At 39.7% G+C, this 17,130-nt stretch overlaps 2 protein-coding genes across 2 annotated transcripts; both read right to left on the reverse strand.

The window, feature by feature from the left end:
- Nucleotides 1–13,483: 13,483 nt before the first annotated feature.
- Nucleotides 13,484–14,209, reverse strand: LOC138881745 (uncharacterized). The gene is made up of 2 exons (XM_070161997.1): nt 14,065–14,209; nt 13,484–13,767 (listed from the first exon to the last, which is right to left on the reverse strand). The coding sequence occupies exons 1-2, from the start codon at nt 14,207–14,209 to the stop codon at nt 13,484–13,486; spliced, it is 429 nt and encodes a 142-aa protein (XP_070018098.1).
- A 62-nt stretch (nt 14,210–14,271) lies between these two features.
- Nucleotides 14,272–16,482, reverse strand: LOC138881746 (uncharacterized). The gene is made up of 4 exons (XM_070161998.1): nt 16,331–16,482; nt 15,732–16,065; nt 15,008–15,215; nt 14,272–14,897 (listed from the first exon to the last, which is right to left on the reverse strand). Exons 1-4 carry the CDS (start codon nt 16,480–16,482, stop codon nt 14,272–14,274), a joined length of 1,320 nt encoding a protein of 439 aa, XP_070018099.1.
- Between the last annotated feature and the right edge of the window lie 648 nt (nt 16,483–17,130).

The following is a 17,130-nucleotide window of genomic DNA, read 5'->3' on the forward strand; positions in this document are numbered from 1 at the left end:
CTGATGCTGGTCTAGGCCTGTTCTTGACTACTTCAATCTTTTTCGGGTCAACCTGAATACCCTCTACTGACACAATATAACCCAGGAATGCAACTGAACTCAACAAAAACTCACACTTCGAGAATTTAGCATATAACTGACTATCCCTCAAGGTCTGAAGAACCACTCTAAGATGTTGCTCGTGCTCCTCCCGGCTACGTGAATATATCAAAATATCATCAATGAAAACTATCACGAATGAGTCCAAATAAGGCCTGAACACTCAGTTCATCAAATCCATAAAAGTTGTTGGGGCATTTGTCAACCCGAATTATATAACCAAGAACTCATAATGTCCGTACTGAGTGCGAAAAGCTGTCTTAGGGACATCGGATGCCCTAATCCTCAACTGATGGTAGCCAGATCTCAAGTCAATCTTTTAAAATACCTTGGCGCCCTGAAGTTGATCGAACAAATCATCAATCCTCAGTAGTGGATACTTATTCTTGATGTTGACCTTGTTTAACTACCAGTAATCAATGCACATTCTCATCAAACCATCCCTTTTCTTGACAAACAACACCAGCGCACCCCAAGGCGAAATGCTAGGTCTAATGAAACCCTTCTCAAGCAAGTCTTGCAACTGCTCCTTCAACTCTTTCAACTCTGGCGGGACCATGTGATATGGCGGAATAGAAATGGGCTGAGTGCCCAGAACCAAATTGATACAGAAATCAATATCTCTGTCGGGTGGCATACCCGGCAGGTCTGAAGGGAAAACATCAAAAAACTCACGAACCATGGGCACCGAAACAATAGAGGGAACCTCAACACTAGAATCATGAATATAAGCCAAATAGGCCAAACACCTCTTCTCGACCATACGCCGAGCCTTCACGTACGAGATAACACTGCGAGTAGAATGACTAGGAGTCCCTCTCCACTCTAAACGGGGCAAATCCGGTAAGGCTAAGGTCACAGTCTTGGCGTGACAGTCCAAGATGGCGTGGTACGGGGATAACCAGTCTATCCCTAATATAACATCGAAGTCGACCATGTCTAACAACAACAAATCAACATGGGTCTCAAGACCTCCAATCACCACAATACAAGAATGATGGACTCGATCGACCACAATAGAATCACCCACTGGTGTAGACACATAAACAGGAATACTCAATGAATCACTAGGCATGACCAGGTACGGTGCAAAATAAGATGACACATATGAATACGTAGACCCTGGATCAAATAGCACTGAAGCATCTCTATCACAAACCATAATGGTACCTTTAACTCAGCCTCGGGCCTAGCTGGAAGGGCATAACATCGGGGCTAGGCCCTACCACCCTGAACTACCTCTCCGGGACGGCCTGCTGCTAACTGGCCTCCACCTCTGGCGGCCTGAGCTCCACCTCTAGGACCTCTACCTCCACCTATAGCACCTCTATCCCCACCTCTAACTGCCTGGGCGGGCTGTGGAATGCCTGGTATCTGTACCATAGCACGAGAACCTTGATGCTGAGAGCTACCTAGTGCTCGAGGGCAAAACCTGGCAATGTGACCGGGAACACCACAAGTATAACAAGTCCTCGGCTGCTGAAACTGCTGGCCCTGTCGACCTAAATGACCACCTCGAAAACTCTGAAGCGGCGGTGCACTGATGGGAGCTGGCGATGCACTATAAGGCTACTGATCAGAATAATGTGTTTGAGAACCACGACCACCTGAAGTACCATGAGAGACATGGAGAGCTGACTGAAAGGGCCTAGGAGGATGGCCTCTACCATATGAATCTCTACCTCCAGACGAGGTACCACTGAATCTGCCTGAATGACGAGGCCTCTTATCCAACCTATGACCACCTCCCTGTGACAGAACCATCTCAACTCTACGGGCCACATTGGCCGCCTCCAGGAAAGTGATCTCACTCCAGGCCTCCTTGGCCATCTGAAGATGAATCGGCTGAATAAGACTATCAATAAACCTCCTCACCCTCTCTCTCTGGGTGGGAAGTATGACAAGAGCATGGCGAGTTAGATTGATAAACCTGGTCTCATACTGGGTGACCGTCATGGAACCCTGCTGGAGGTGGTCAAACTGCCTCCGAAAGGCCTCCCTCTGAGTCACGGGGAGAAACTTCTCCAAAAACAATGCTGTGAACTACTTCCAAGTCAAAGATGGCGAACCAGCTGGTCTAGCTAAGCAATAATCCCTCCACCAAGTTTTGGCAGATCCAGATAGACGAAAGGTAGAAAAATCAACTCCATTGGTCTCAATGATCCCCATGTTCCGAAGAACCTCGTGACAACTATCCAGATAATCCTGGGGATCCTAAGTAGATGCACCGTTGAATGTAGAATTGAAGAGCTTGGTAAACCTATCTAGCCTCCACAAAGCATTGGCGTACATAGCCGCTCCATCACCGGTCTGAGCTACTACACCCGACTAAACTGCCAAAGCTGGTTGAACCGCTGGGACCTAAACCTTGGGAGCTACCTGCTCTGGAGTGTGCGTAGCTGGAGTCTGAGCCCCTCTTCCAGCCTGAGAAGTGGTTGGTGCTATGGGAAGCAAACCCGCTCGAGTGACACTCTCCATGAGGCCCACCAATCAGACTAGAGCGTCCTGAAAAACTGGGGTGGCAATGAACCCCTCTGGGACCTGAGCTGGACCCACCAAAACCACTAGGGCCGGAACCTTCTCCTCAAAATCAACCTGAGGCTCCGCCACTGGTGCTGCTTCTCGGGACTGAGCTCTACCCCTACCTCGGCCTCTAGCATGGCCTCGCCCTCGCCATCTACCCTATTGGGAGCTACTGCTAGGGGCTTGGGTTGCTGAGCGGTAGATGAGGAAGCGCGTGTTCTCGCCATCTGCGAAAGTGCAGAGTAGAAATCCAATTAGTATTTGAGGAACAAATTCGCACGACAAGAAAGAACAAATGTGAAATTTTCCTAACTCTGTAGCCTCGGGGAATAAATACAGACGTCTCTGTACCGATCCCTCAGACTCTACTGAGCTTGTCTGTGAGTTGTGAGACCTATGTGACCTAGAGCTCTGATACCAACTTGTCATGACCTGGATTTTCCACCCTCGGGAGTCGTGATGGCGCCTACTAATGTGAGCTAGGCAAGTCAATTCTTAACTGCTACTTCATTAACAAATTACTTCTTTTAACAATTATCAGTGATAGCATAAAAATAGCGGAATTAAATAAATAAGCAGAAGACCTAAATTAAATAAGCTGAACAATAATGCGAAAGTCAACATATGCCTCTACCCAAGAACTGATGTCATATCACTCGCGAACTACTAAGAGTACTAAATACAACCGTTTGAAAGAAATATAACACTGTTTGTCTCGAATATATGAGATAACAGAATGAAATATAAGAAAGAGGAGACGTCGGGCCTGCGGACGCCTACAAGGCTACCTCGGTGTCTCGGTAGACTGAAGGCTGGCTCCCGCGCTACTGTTGTTATCCAATACCTAGATCTGTGCAAAAGAGCATAGAGTGTAGTATTAGCACAACCGACCCCATGTGCTGGCAACTGCCTAGAATAACCTCGGCGAAGTGATAAATGAATCAATCCCAATGCATGAAATTGAGTTTTGCCAAAGTTTTACCCAAAAAATCAAAATCACCTCTGGCCCACGTGGCCGAAACCTGAGGTTCAGACCAAAACCCAATTACCCATTTCCCTACGAATCCAAATGTATAATTTGTTTTGAAATAGGACCTCAAATTGAGGTCCAAATCCCCAATTTTTTTTTTTTGGATGACCTAGGTTCTACCCAAAACTCCCAATTTCCCCCATAAAAATCTTTGATTTTAAGTTGAAAACATGTTAAAAGATGTTAATGATTGAAGAAAACTAGTTAAAAATGACTTACAATTGATTTGGAGAAGAAATGTTGTTTGAAAAATTGACTCTTATGTTTTTGGGGTTTTGAAAAGTGAAAAATAGTTGAAAATCCCGTCTATTTATACCCCTCTCAGACCCTTACCGCGGAGTGCTTAAAAAGGACGTGATTTCTCGCGGACCGCATTAAAGGGTTCAGAGGTCTGCAACTTCCTGAACCTGCAACATCTGACTTTCTAAGCCTAAGGCATCCCGGAACCTACTCGAACTCACCCAGCCCTCGAAACTCTAACCCAAGTATGTACACAACCTCAAAAACATCCTACGGACATATTCATGTAATTAAATTACCAAAATAACGTCACGAGCATCGAATTAAACCTCGAGATTAATGAAATTTCTCAAAACTCTTTTAAACATCACATTTCTTAATTAAGGTCCGGATCGCGTTAAACGACATCCGTTTTCAACCAAATTTTACAAGAATGACTCAAGTCATATATAAGACCTGTACCTGGCGCTGGAACCAAAATACGAGTCCGATACCAACTCGTTCTAATCAAATTTTATTTCAATTTTCTTAGACATTTTCAAAAAAACAATTTCCTTAAAATAATTCACTTCTCAGGCTAGGGACCTCGGATTCCGATTCCGGGCATACGCCCGAGTCCATACGGACCCTCCGGGACCGTCAAATCGCGGGTCCGGGTCCGTTTACCCAAAATGTTGACTGAAGTCAAATTTATTCATTTTAACATCAAAACTTAGCATTTTTCACAAAATTTCATATTTAAGCTTTCCGGTTACGCGCCCGGAATATGCACACATATCGAGGCGACTTTAAATGAGGTTTTAAGGCTTCGGAAGCACATAATGGGTAAGAAAACAGGTGATGACCCTTTGGGTCGTCACAGGTCGGCTGCAGGACGGGGCCGGGAGCAGCAGTGGAAAAGCGATAAGCCCTTCAATCTACTCCTCAAAGCAGGAATAGAGGGTCGCTATCAATTGTGTTAAGAGCGTTCAAAATATAATATATAACCATATAAAATATTTTTTAACTTATATACGTAATATAATTTATTGATAAAGTGTGTGTGCTTGACCATCCATGGCATAGGACGGCTACGCCATTGCATAAGAGAAAGAACTTTAGGATAAAAGGAAAAAGAAAGAAGATAAAAGGAAAACCACAGCAAAAACCTCGCTGAAGTATAAGCCAGCCCACGTCTAAATTCAAGAAACAACTACAAGTAGTACTTTTTCAACTTAAAGAAATATGCAAGTTGAGCTAAACTTCATTTGACATAGTTTTTTCTATGATTTTAATTCAGGAAGATAAAAAAATGAAAGATATCTGCGATAGCCTTCTGGAGTTATCATCCGTACTTATGAGACTTTCCTCTCTTTGCGGCATGAATTCAATAAAGAACGAAAGATTTTTGTATTTGTGGTGTTAAATATGTTATAACATTAAATTATTATTGCTCTAAACGCTTGTCATTATGAATAAATTTAAATTTTTAAAATCAAGTTTTGCAAATATAAAAATATTTCATTAATTCTAGGAAAAAACTAAAAATAACAGAGTGGCACGTAAAATGAAGCAGAGAATACTCATTTAAGTCTACTTGCAGTTGTTTGTCTGTATTGTGTGACTGGCGTCTTGCAACTAAATATTAAATTCACATGTGCAACTTAGTTCATCCTAGACTAGAGCTGTCAATATGGGTGAGGCCGTGCCAGCCCGGCCCACTATTTTGATGGGCCTTATAATGATCAGTCCACCCCAGCCTTATGTGGTTGTGCGTCCCCACGGACCGGCTCATTATTTTTTAAACTATAATTTTATATTTTTTTCTTTAAGTTCTAACCTAAAAAAGATAATTATTTACAAGTTCAAAAAGTCTTATTGGAAATTTTTAACAAAACTTAATAACTTTTATATTGTTCCAATATATCACAATAAATACTAAAAAAGTAAAAGACAAGACTATATTTTATTCATTAAAAGTCAAAACTCAAATCAAACTATTCAAGAGAACATCCATACGCTTATGGGATATCCAACATATCATCTTCATCGAACACATTTGAATCCGCTTATGAGAAAATTGTCTTAACATCTTCACTTTCATCTGCATCTATAATTCGTATGCAATATTAATTGGTTAAATATTAATAATAATTAATTTGTTAAAACTAATTAACGTTTTAAGACATTGATCTTTTAATATGATGAGCTTAATAGACTTTAAGCTTAGGATACTCTTCATGTTATTTTTATGTCATATACTTTTTATATTTTATATATTTTAAATACGTATTTTTATTAGGCCCACGGGCCGGCCCAGCCCAGCCTCATTCAAGCCTCACTGGCCACGACTTACTCGGGCCGGGCTTAAAATCTTCATTTTTAAATGGGTTCCAAAAATTCTAGCCCATCCCTATTAAATTACGGGCTTAGGCTGGGCTGACCCTACGGACCAAGCCCATATTGACGGTTCTATCCTAAACCGAATTTGTATGGTATCCTTTGAATTTCAAGGTAAATTTTTGGATTTTGACGGTGTACTCAGACAGAGAATTTTTAAGTATTTTGAAATAAAACCTATATTTAAAAACTATGTAAGAATCACTATAAGTCACAATAATTAACAAAATAAAATATATATAAAATAATTATAGTAAAACAATAACTCGTTTGACTCTCGAAATCCGAATAGCACCGTATAAATTAGGACAAAAGGAAAAATAGATAAAAGATTCTCTAAGTATGTCATTTTTGTCATCATCCACCATTATCAATTATCATCATTCACCATCCACTAAACACAATCACCGTTCTCAACCATAATCATCATTGTCGCCAATCACTACAGTGATGAGTAGTGATCACCAACAACTATCATTTACAATCATTGCTACCAACGATCATTCCATCAGCCACCACTCACCGTTATCAGTCACCACCACTATTAGCTATCATTATCCGCCATAATTATTATAAGCCACCATAAACTACTACCATTACCTATTATTGTCATCCACCATTACTACTAGCTACTACCACATTCACCAACCACTACTCCTAGTCTGCACCCACAACTACCATCATATCCATCACCAACTTCAATATTATCTTTTAAAAATATTTTGTTATAATCAATATAGTATTAGATAAGCTGAAATATATTTAAATTTTACATTTCTAAGTTTAATTAAACCAAATTTTATATTATATTCAGATGTTAAAAAAATAAATAGAATTAATTATTTAGTATTTAAAACTTTATATATATATTGTTGCGTCCCTTATTTTCTCGCGGAGTCCGAGTTTCGATATTCATTGGGAGCAACTCGTTTCCTTTCGTGAATTGGGTATTTCAATTTGAAGAGTCGCCACCTAACAGATTTAAGGTGCGTTAGGGCACCTAGAGCAAATAACTCATGAAACCGATTTGCATTACTAGAGATTGGGTAAGGGCTCGAAATAACCTTGAAGAGTCATCATATCCTTTATTACCCAATTACCCTTCTGTTGGTCATAGCCTAAAGCGTTCTAGCAACCTTAAGATATATCCTATGCGTGCACTACCCATCCCTTTACTTATATAGCCCCGAAGGTATTTAGAACTTCTAGTTAAGGTGGATCTAGACTCTCTTACAATAATTAAAAGGACAAAACTCTAGGCGACAAACAAAACATGTAGGACTGGACCAAGGATTGAGCAGTTAAAAGGCTCACATTTTACCTCCACAAATAGAGCAAGCAAGTGCATGTCTCAAACAACCGTTTTCAGATATTTCAGAGGGGTGCTAGAATAGGATATCTAGGTGAGTATGACAAGTAAAGAATATGCAACATTGGGTTAGGGCAAAGCGTTAAAGGCCTAATCAGTTTGCCTACTAATTTAAAAACCTGTTGAATCTGGGCAGTCACAAGTAGGCAAAACATAGTTTCACAATTTTGTTAGACCTTTATTACCTATAGGCTTGCCTAGGTGTAGATCTGTAATACCCTATAAACATGTTGTCTAAATGCAATCAGAATTCTGGGAATCTGTTTAAAACGGTTTGAGTTTATTAAGTCATATATGCATGATGTCTAGGTATGATAACTTATTTTGGACTTATAGATACTGACATCTAAATGCATAAATTGGTTTTAGAATCCTATTGGTATGACGTCTACATGCAGCAATTAGTTTTAAAACATGCAGAAGACTTATTTAAATATTGTTAATATGCAGGAACCGATCTTTTCAAACTTACAGGCGGGAATTTTAAAACCCCTATAGGCATGGTATCTAAATAAATAATATTGCAACAATCTATAGGCGTGGTATCTAAGAAAGCATCTCAGCAAAATTACAGACATGTTATCTAGAATGAATGATCGATTTTGAACCCTATAGGCATGATGTCTAAATGAGCAAATATTGTAACAACTTATAGGCATGGTATCTAAATGAACAAATATTAACAACTTATAGGCATGGTATCAACCCTTTTCCAACAGGATATGTATATGAATCCCTCCCATTTACTAATTTTTCCAATATTTGTTTACAAGAAATTATTATTACAGACCAATACTAATAATGAATTACTGAAATTAAATTGCTACAACTATAGGGAGCCTGAATATAGGCCCAAAGGATAAACTTGACAGAGCAGGCCTTCAACTAGTCCAAAAATGCCATAACCTCATAGTGCATCCTCAATGTTCCCAAGGGCCTCAGGGACCCTAGGCAATGCTCACACCAGAAAACTTTCAAAGTAACCCTTTTGTGAGCAAGTTTTGGAAAGCCAACTCCAGTGTGTCAAAGTTCAGAGGAGCCTCATGGACTCCTAAGCAATGCTTACACTAAAGCGGCAAGACCCTCGGTGTTCTAAGAATAAGGTTTTAAACAAGAGGTAGTTTTCAAGAAAATAGTTTTGGGATTCTCAGGAAGTAAGGGTCATTCAATCATTGTAACTCAAACAAAGGTCCCATCAGTCAAATAATAGACAGAACCAAAGTAACTTAGAGTTTCAACTTAGTTAATTAACTACCACTAGGTGAGTATTTAGTCACATACAGAGGGATAGTAAGGCTGAAGAGTCATATTGGTCAGAGGTGAACATAAGATAGAAGGGATATGCTAATGAAGAAGAAATAAGCATGAGTCTGGCTCATATGGAAACACAGAATTCTAACTAAAGAAAGAATAAATAGATTGAGAGCAAGACACACATGGATTCAATCAGGTAGAAGTAGACATGTCATTGCAGTCAACATAGAAGTAAACATGTTATTGCTGTAGTCACACAAGTTCGATTAAGACAGAAGTAGGCATGTTATTATAAGGAAACATATAGGTTAAGAAGCATGTAGTTTAATTTAATGGCAGTACACATACCTACTAGGAATAATGAGCATGAATCACATATGTGTAGGTAAAGATAAACAGGCTGGTATAAAATCCTACTGATTTAGTAACATAAAATGGACATGATGGGAATAGAAAATACATAGATCAAATCATACATAGGTTTGCATGATAGTAAAGTTAGAGCATACCAGTTAAAGAAGCAGTAGCAGAAAGTAAAGTAGCAGGATTCAACAGTCTAGTCCTGGCTTTCAACCGACTAGACAAACAATAAACCCAAGTGGCAGAGAGTTGAGAGAAGAGTTTGTGTATGAGTGTGTTTGTGAACTGTTGTTCGTGTCCTTGAGAAGTAAAACAAGAGTGTATATATAACACTTAGGGAGTAGAGCGAATAAGGTAAAGAGAATTATAAGTCAGTCAATTAGGGACAATCGAATAATCATAGAATCAATTCATGCGAGGGAGTCCGGAATATACCCCTTAATTAAGGGTAATCACTTAATGGTCACAACAAAAAAAAGGTTAATTAGGGTAAAGAATCCAAATCATATCAAATAGGGAATCAGTACAAATCCCTAAACCATAGATACAATTTATTAAGGTAAGGGAAGTAATCAAATAATCAATCAAGCTTGATAGGGACAAGAAATTAGGGGATTATACCCATAAATAACTTTGAGTTTTAAATAAGGCTAGAAGTGGGTTTAACATCCAATTAGGGTTAGAACCCACAAATCAAGCAATCAATCATATGAATAAGGCAATCATAGGTAATTAGAGACCAATCGTGGGTCAATCAACCCATAAATAGACAAGAGAAACCAATTAGGAACCTCAGGACCAAGGAAAGCAAGCAGAAATCAGCAAATTACTTCAGCAAACAATGAAACCCTAGATAATCAAGTTAATAAGTCAATTATTCAAACAATAATGGACAAAAATTTAAAATCCAAATAATGAACAGTCAAGCAATCAAGCCTGGAACATAGTCATTATCGAAAGATTAAACAAAAATATGAGAAATTTTAGAAAACCCTTACCGTAATTTTGAAAAGTACTTAGAGGTGATTAACACTAGGGAATCATAAAATTCTTAAGGAAAACGGTCATGGAAACTTGAAAACACTTCAGATACACAGAGATTCGACCAATAAATAACAAGGAAACCCAAAACCCTAAAGTAACACAATGCTAAAAATCGATCAACAACAAAGAAACAAGAGTTCTTTAAAGAAAAGTCATTGACGAACTACGAATCATTCCAGATCTACAAAGATCTGGACGGATTCATGTTCAAAGATCAGGATTTTGAGTAATAAGGAAGCGGTAAAGAGGCTTTGAACTAGAGATTTGAACCACAAAACATCGAGAGCGTAGAACTCACAAACAGAGGTAACCATAGGCGGACCCTCCAAGAGTCTCGAACAAAATCTGGCTAGATCTCTTCGAGATCTTTCCATGAAATAACAAAATTAGGCAACCAGGGGAGGAGACCAGTAGAAGTCTCAAACAGCTGTAGAAATCCATGGAACGGGTAGGAATCGAAGATATTAGGGCTGGTTTTGGGTGGCGTCGATTAGGATTATATTTTGATCTCAGAGAGAATCAGAGACGAGAGAGTTTCAGGGGGGTCATTGGTGAAAAATGACTTGGTTTTGGGGTCTTTTGGGACTATAAAAGGAAGGGAATGATATGATTGATCTTTTTGGACTAAGATCAACGGTCACGATTGATCTTGGGGTTGGGATGGGTTAAATTTAATTGGTTTGGGCTGGGGTAGATTTGGGTTGGTTTTAATTGAATTGGGATTGGGGAATTGAAATTGGGTTGGTTTAATAGGCTAGGTCTGAAAAGTAACAAGGGCTATTTGTTAAATACTCATTTACTGGATAAACATAATTTTTAAAAATAATTGACAGTTTATAAAAATGATTTCATGCCTAAAAATGTTTTAAAACAATTACTTAGTATTTAATAAAATACAAAAGCTATTGTCTAGTAAAATAAAGTACTAATACATGCATGAGCTATAATTGCAAAGTTAATGTAATTATAACCTCAAGAATGCAAATATGGATAGTTGAAAAATAATTAAAACTTAGTACAAATGTAAATGATAAAATTAAACCCCAAAATTATTATAAAATTATTTGTGATGCAATTAGTAATTGTTTGCATAAATAAAAATACTGGAGTAAATTAATTAAAACCCTTAAAAATGCAGAAATTACAGAAAAGTATTAATTGATGCTAATGCATAGTTTTGGAGGTATATATGCATTTTTTAAAATATTATAGGGAAAAATTGGGTATCAACAGCTGCCCCTATTTTTCCGGGAAGGATGAAAGAGTTTTCGGGTAAAGAAATGATGGCCAATTTTGACCGAATGGGATGTTTTGAAAAATAGAGGCTGGACCCTGGTCTTTGAGCTGCCTACATATCCCGTTCTTTATAGGAATCAGACCATGTATAGTTCTGGACCCACCGGTGAATGAAGCCAATGGAGCTGTTATAGGAATGGTAGCCAGTTTTAGCAAAGGTTCTTTTGTGAAGGTAATGTCGGATGGAGTTATGGTTGTGAATCTAGAATGTAACGGATGCATTATAGGGTAGATAGCTGGATATCACAAAGTAGGATGGGTAATTGATGGGAATCAGTTATGAATGGCAAAGTGAAAATGGCATGAGTGGAAACCATAGCGAAGACTGCTCATGTTTGAAGAACGGTTACCTCCTGGATTACCTGCAAAACTTAAAACACAATGCATGCAAGAATATAGATAAGGCAAATTCCCTTTGGACCATGAGGGATTGTCTTTGGACAGTGCAGATGACATCCTTAGACTATGCTGTCCTGAGCCATGAATTGTGAGATAGAAGATTCGCAGGCCATAAAATGATGTTCTCGGGCCATGAAAATGGTTCCTCCAAACCATGATGCCTTTGACTAATGATATCCAAATTTGAGAGATCCTCAGGCCATGGCATGGTATCTTCCGACTATGAGGATGATGCCTTTAGACAATGACGCCTTTGGACAATTTGGCGATATTTCAGCCCATGAGATGCAACAATATGATGCTAAAATCAACAAGACAAGGCTTAGTCTTGTGAGGTTGAGGGCAAAGCTTAGCCCGAAAGAGGAGCAAATAGATAGTGCCGGAGAGATAGTGCATAGTCTCGGCAAATAAAGGCGATGATTGGCCTTATGCAAATAGGAGGCAGAGCATAGCCTCATACAAGATTTGGTACAGGGATTAGTCCCATGAAGATGGAAGGACGAGCTTAGCCTTATGCAAATATGGAGGCAGGGCTTAGCTTCATGCATATGGAGACAGAGCTTAGTCTCATGCAAGATTTGGGACAGGGCTTAGTCCCATGTAAATGGAAGGCAGTGCTTAGACTTATGCAGTGAACAGGTAGCAAATAGGAGTAGAGTATTTTCTTAGCTGGGGATATATTTGCGTTTGGCAACTTGATTGATAGTGACTTTGATATGTGTATGTTTGCGAATACTTCTGTTATGCTCAGCATGCCTGCATCCAAAGGAAAATTGTGAGTTTTGTAAGGGAAGGTTGGTTTATGCCTCTGTATGCTGGCTTTGCTCCTCTCTGTTTTGGAGGCCTTGTTTGAGTTTCCTTGGATTACACTTGGATGTCACAGAAATGGAGTTTTCGAAAATATGCACTTATTGATGAAAGTAGAGTTATTTTAGGAAACATAGTGAAATATCAAGTAATTTTTAGATGAACTAGTGACTGTAACACATTTCAGAGACATTGCAGCTCTCTCGTATTAGTATTTTGAGGGTCCTCCTCAAAATTCTGCCCCAGTTTGGTAAATGATTATTCAGTCGTTTGCGAGTGACGAAACTTGTTAAACTTTCTTCAAAATATTGAGAATCCTTCTCAAAATTCTACCCTAGTTTCTTAACCAATTTCTGACCATATGGCATATGCTGGCATTGGCTAGACTTGCTCCAGAATTCTAAGAGTCCTCCTCAAAATTTTTCCCCAGTTTCTTGTTCTGGGAAAAAATAAAAACTTTATTATGATATGACCGAACCCACAGGGCTGCCTATGTATCCCCTCTTAAACGGGAATCAGTTCAAGCGTAGTTCAATTACATCAGATGAAGAAATGTAAACAATCTAAACATAGTATCTCTTGACTACGTCTGAATTGATTGGTTTTGGCCAGACATCTCCGTCCATTTCTGCAAGTATGAGTGCTCCTCCTGTTAGTACCCTGTGAACCATGTAGGGGCCTTTCTAGTTGGAGCAGAATTTCCCTTTAGCTTTATCTTGATGCGAGAAGATCTTCTTCATTACCAACTGTCCAGGTGAAAAATATATTGGTTTAACCTTTTTGTTGAAAGCACGGGACATTTTATTCTGATAAAGCTGGCAGTGACATACTGCGTTCATTCTTTTTCCGTCTATAAGGTCTAGTTGCTCGTAGCAACTCCTTATCCATTTTGTGTCAGTGAGTTCAGCTTCTTGTATGATTCTTAAAGAAGGGATTTCTACATTGGCTGGAATGACAGCTTCGGTACCTTAAACCAATAAATAAGGAGTTGCTCCTGTTGATATGCAGACTGCAGTGCGTTACCCCAATAGGGCAAAGGGTAACTTCTCGTGCCATTGTTTGTGGTTTTCTACCATCTTCCTTTGTATCTTCTTGATGTTCTTGTTGGCAGCTTCCACAACTCCATTCATTTGAGGTCTATATGCTGTAGAGTTTTTGTGCTTGATTTTGAAGGTTTCGCACATGGCTTTCATCAGGTCATTATTGAGATTGGTGGCATTATCAATGATAATGGACTTGGGAACTTCGAATCGGTAAACAATACGATCCTTGACAAAGTCTGCAATGACTTTCTTGGTTACGGCTTTGTAGGATGCAGCCTCTACCCATTTTGTGAAGTAGTCAATGGCCACAAAAATGAACCTGTGCCCGTTTGAAGAAGTGGGCTCGATCGGATCGATGACATCCATTTCCTAGGAAGAAAAAGGCCAAGGTGCATTTGTTGCATTGAGTTCATTTGGTGGTACCCTTATCATGTCTGCATGTACCTGACATTGGTGGCATTTCTATACATATCCGTCTTCGTGGTCATCCAAAAATATCCAGCTCTGAATATTTTCTTGGCTAGAACAAAACCATTCATGTGTGGTCCACAAGTTCCGGCATGTATTTCTTCGAGCAATCTGGAAACTTCCTTTGCATCAACATACCTTAACAATCCTAGATCAGGGGTTTTTCTATACAGGGTCTCTCCACTTTGGAAGAAGTGATTGGACAGCCTCCGTAGTGTGCGCTTCTGAGTATGGTTCGCCTGTTTTGGGTATTCTCCTTTCGCCAAATATTCCTTGATGTCGTGGAACCAAGGCTTTCCATCCGTTTCCTCTTCAACATGAACACAGTAAGCCGGTTGATTATGGATTCTCACCGGGACGGGATTAATGAAGTTCTTGTCTGGATGTTGTATCATTGATGCCAAAGTGGCCAGTGCATCTGCGAACACATTTTGAATTCTGGGCACATGTTTGAACTCTATCTTGGGGAATCTTTTCATCATTCCTGCATGTGATACAAGTATGGTAATATCTTGGTGTTCTTCGTAGCCCATTCTCCTTGAACCTGATGTACCAGAAGATTCAAATCTCCAATCACCAGTAAATCCTATATATTCATATCGATGGACATATTGAACCCCATGATGCAAGCCTCATATTCCACCATGTTGTTGGTGCATGGAAACCTAAGCTTCACAGATACAAGGTAGTGTTGACCGGTCTTTGGTACCAAAACCGCTCCAATGCCCACTCCTTTGAAGTTTGCAAATCCATCAAAGAACATTCTCCAACCATCGTAAGCCTTAACAATGTCCTCTCCTACGAATGATACTTCTTCATCAGGAAAATACGTTTTCAAGGGTTCGTATTCCCCTACCACAAGATTTTCAACAAGATGGTCTGCCAATGCTTGTCCCTTGACCGCCTTTTGAGTTACATAGACGATGTCGAACCTACTTAATAGTATCTACCACTTGGCTAATTTTCCTGTCGGCATGGGCTTCTGAAAGATGTACTTCAAAGGGTCCATCCTGGATATGAGGTATGTGGTATAGGCACAAAAGTAGTGCCTCAATTTGTGAGTTGTCCAGGTCAAAGCACAGCAAGTGCGCTCCAGCAGAGAGTATCATGCTTCATAAGGTGTGAACTTCTTACTCAAGTAGTATATGGCGTGCTCCTTTCTCCCTGTCTCGTCATGTTGTCCCAAAATACATCCGAAATCTCCATCTAATACAGATAGACAGAGTATCAAAGGTCTCCCAGGTTATGGCGGGACTAGGACTGGTGTTGTGGACAGGTATTCCTTGATTCTGTCAAAAGCCTCTTTGGTCCAACTCGTTTCAGCATCTTTCCTCAACATCTTGAAGATGGGTTCTCATATAACTATGGGTTGTGCTATGAAGAGACTGATATAGTTGAGATGTCCCAGGAAGCTCATTACGTCCTTCTTGCTCTTTGGTGGCGGTAACTCTTGAATAGCCTTAACTTTGGACAGGTCCAACTCGATCCCTCGACGCCTGACAATGAATCCCAAATGTTTTCCTGCAGGAACCCCGAATGCACATTTTTCGGGGTTCAATTTGATGTTGTACCTCCTTAGCCTGTCAAAGAACTTTCTCAAATCAGCTATGTGATCTACGACCCTCTTGGATTTGATAATGACATAGTCAACATACACCTCTATTTCCTTGTGTATCATATCATGGAAGATGGTTGTCATGGCTCTCATGTAAGTAGCCCCAACATTCTTTAGACCAAATGGCATCACCTTATAGCTGTACACCCCCACGGTGTAATGAAAGCTATTTTCTGTGCATCTTCTTTATCCATCCAGATGTGGTAATAACCCAAAAAACAATCTACAAAGGATTGGAGCTCATGCTTGGTGCAATTGTCGATCAAGATATGTATGTTTGGCAGTGGAAAGTCATCCTTGGGACTTGCTTTGTTTAAATCTCGATAGTCAACACATACTCTGACTTTCCCATCTTTCTTAGGAACTGGTACAATGTTGGCTAACCAGGTTGGATACTCAACTACCTGAGAACTTTGGCCTTTATTTTCTTAGTGACCTCCTCCTTGATTTTCAAGCTCATGTTTGGTTTGAATTTTTTGAGTTTCTGCTTCACTGGCGGACACATTGGATTGGTAGGCAACTTGTGAGCCACTATGGATGTGCTTAGACCAGTCATGTCATCATATGACCATGCAAAGACATCCTCGTATTCCCCCAAGAAATGAATGTACTCCTCCTTCCCTGGCGGTGATTAGTGAATGCTTACGCGAGTTTCCTTGATGGTCTCGGCGTCTCCCAAATTTACTGTTTCGGTTTTGTCCAAGTTGGACTTAGACTTATTCTCAAAGTTCTCGACCTCTCGGACAATTTCCTCAGGTATTTCATCTTCTTCCTCCGAGTTACTCTCCTTATGTTGCGTTGTCTCATTACATGCCACAACCATCGGTTCATCAGGAAAAGTAATAAATAATGCTGCAGAAAGAAAAGTGTGAAAGATAACAATGAATAATAAATAGAAATGCATTTTGATTAAATTTTTGAAAGTATCCAAAACAAGTACGGCTCGATGAATCAAGCAATTATTTTGAAATAAAACGCATCTTTAAGAACAAAATTACTGAAAACATCTGAAAAGCCTAGCATGACTATAGAAATAAAATTAGGCTAAATGCCAAGCTACCTAGGGACTCGGCGAGCACGAGATGGTGTGGCAGTCCAATTCTTGAGAACAGCTCCTTTCTCCACAGTCTGAATGGTGAGGCCTTCTTCCTCCTCCTCCTCAATTATTGCACTGCAATCCATATCCTCGTCCTCTAGGAACAAA

Source organism: Nicotiana sylvestris, chromosome 11 (genome assembly GCF_000393655.2).
Source record: "Nicotiana sylvestris chromosome 11, ASM39365v2, whole genome shotgun sequence".
NCBI lineage: Eukaryota > Viridiplantae > Streptophyta > Magnoliopsida > Solanales > Solanaceae > Nicotiana > Nicotiana sylvestris.

Coding starts and splice junctions, on each gene's coding strand:
- LOC138881745 (XM_070161997.1), bottom strand. CDS start 14,209: ATGGATGTCATCGATCCGATCGAGCCCACTTCTTCAAACGGGCACAGG. Junction 13,768..14,064: donor TGCAGACTTTGTCAAGGATC/GTATTGTTTACC, acceptor TATTGGTTTAAG/GTACCGAAGCTGTCATTCCA.
- LOC138881746 (XM_070161998.1), bottom strand. CDS start 16,482: ATGACTGGTCTAAGCACATCCATAGTGGCTCACAAGTTGCCTACCAAT. Junction 16,066..16,330: donor ATAAAGGCCAAAGTTCTCAG/GTAGTTGAGTAT, acceptor GGGGGTGTACAG/CTATAAGGTGATGCCATTTG. Junction 15,216..15,731: donor CACCAAAGAGCAAGAAGGAC/GTAATGAGCTTC, acceptor GTAACTCAAAAG/GCGGTCAAGGGACAAGCATT.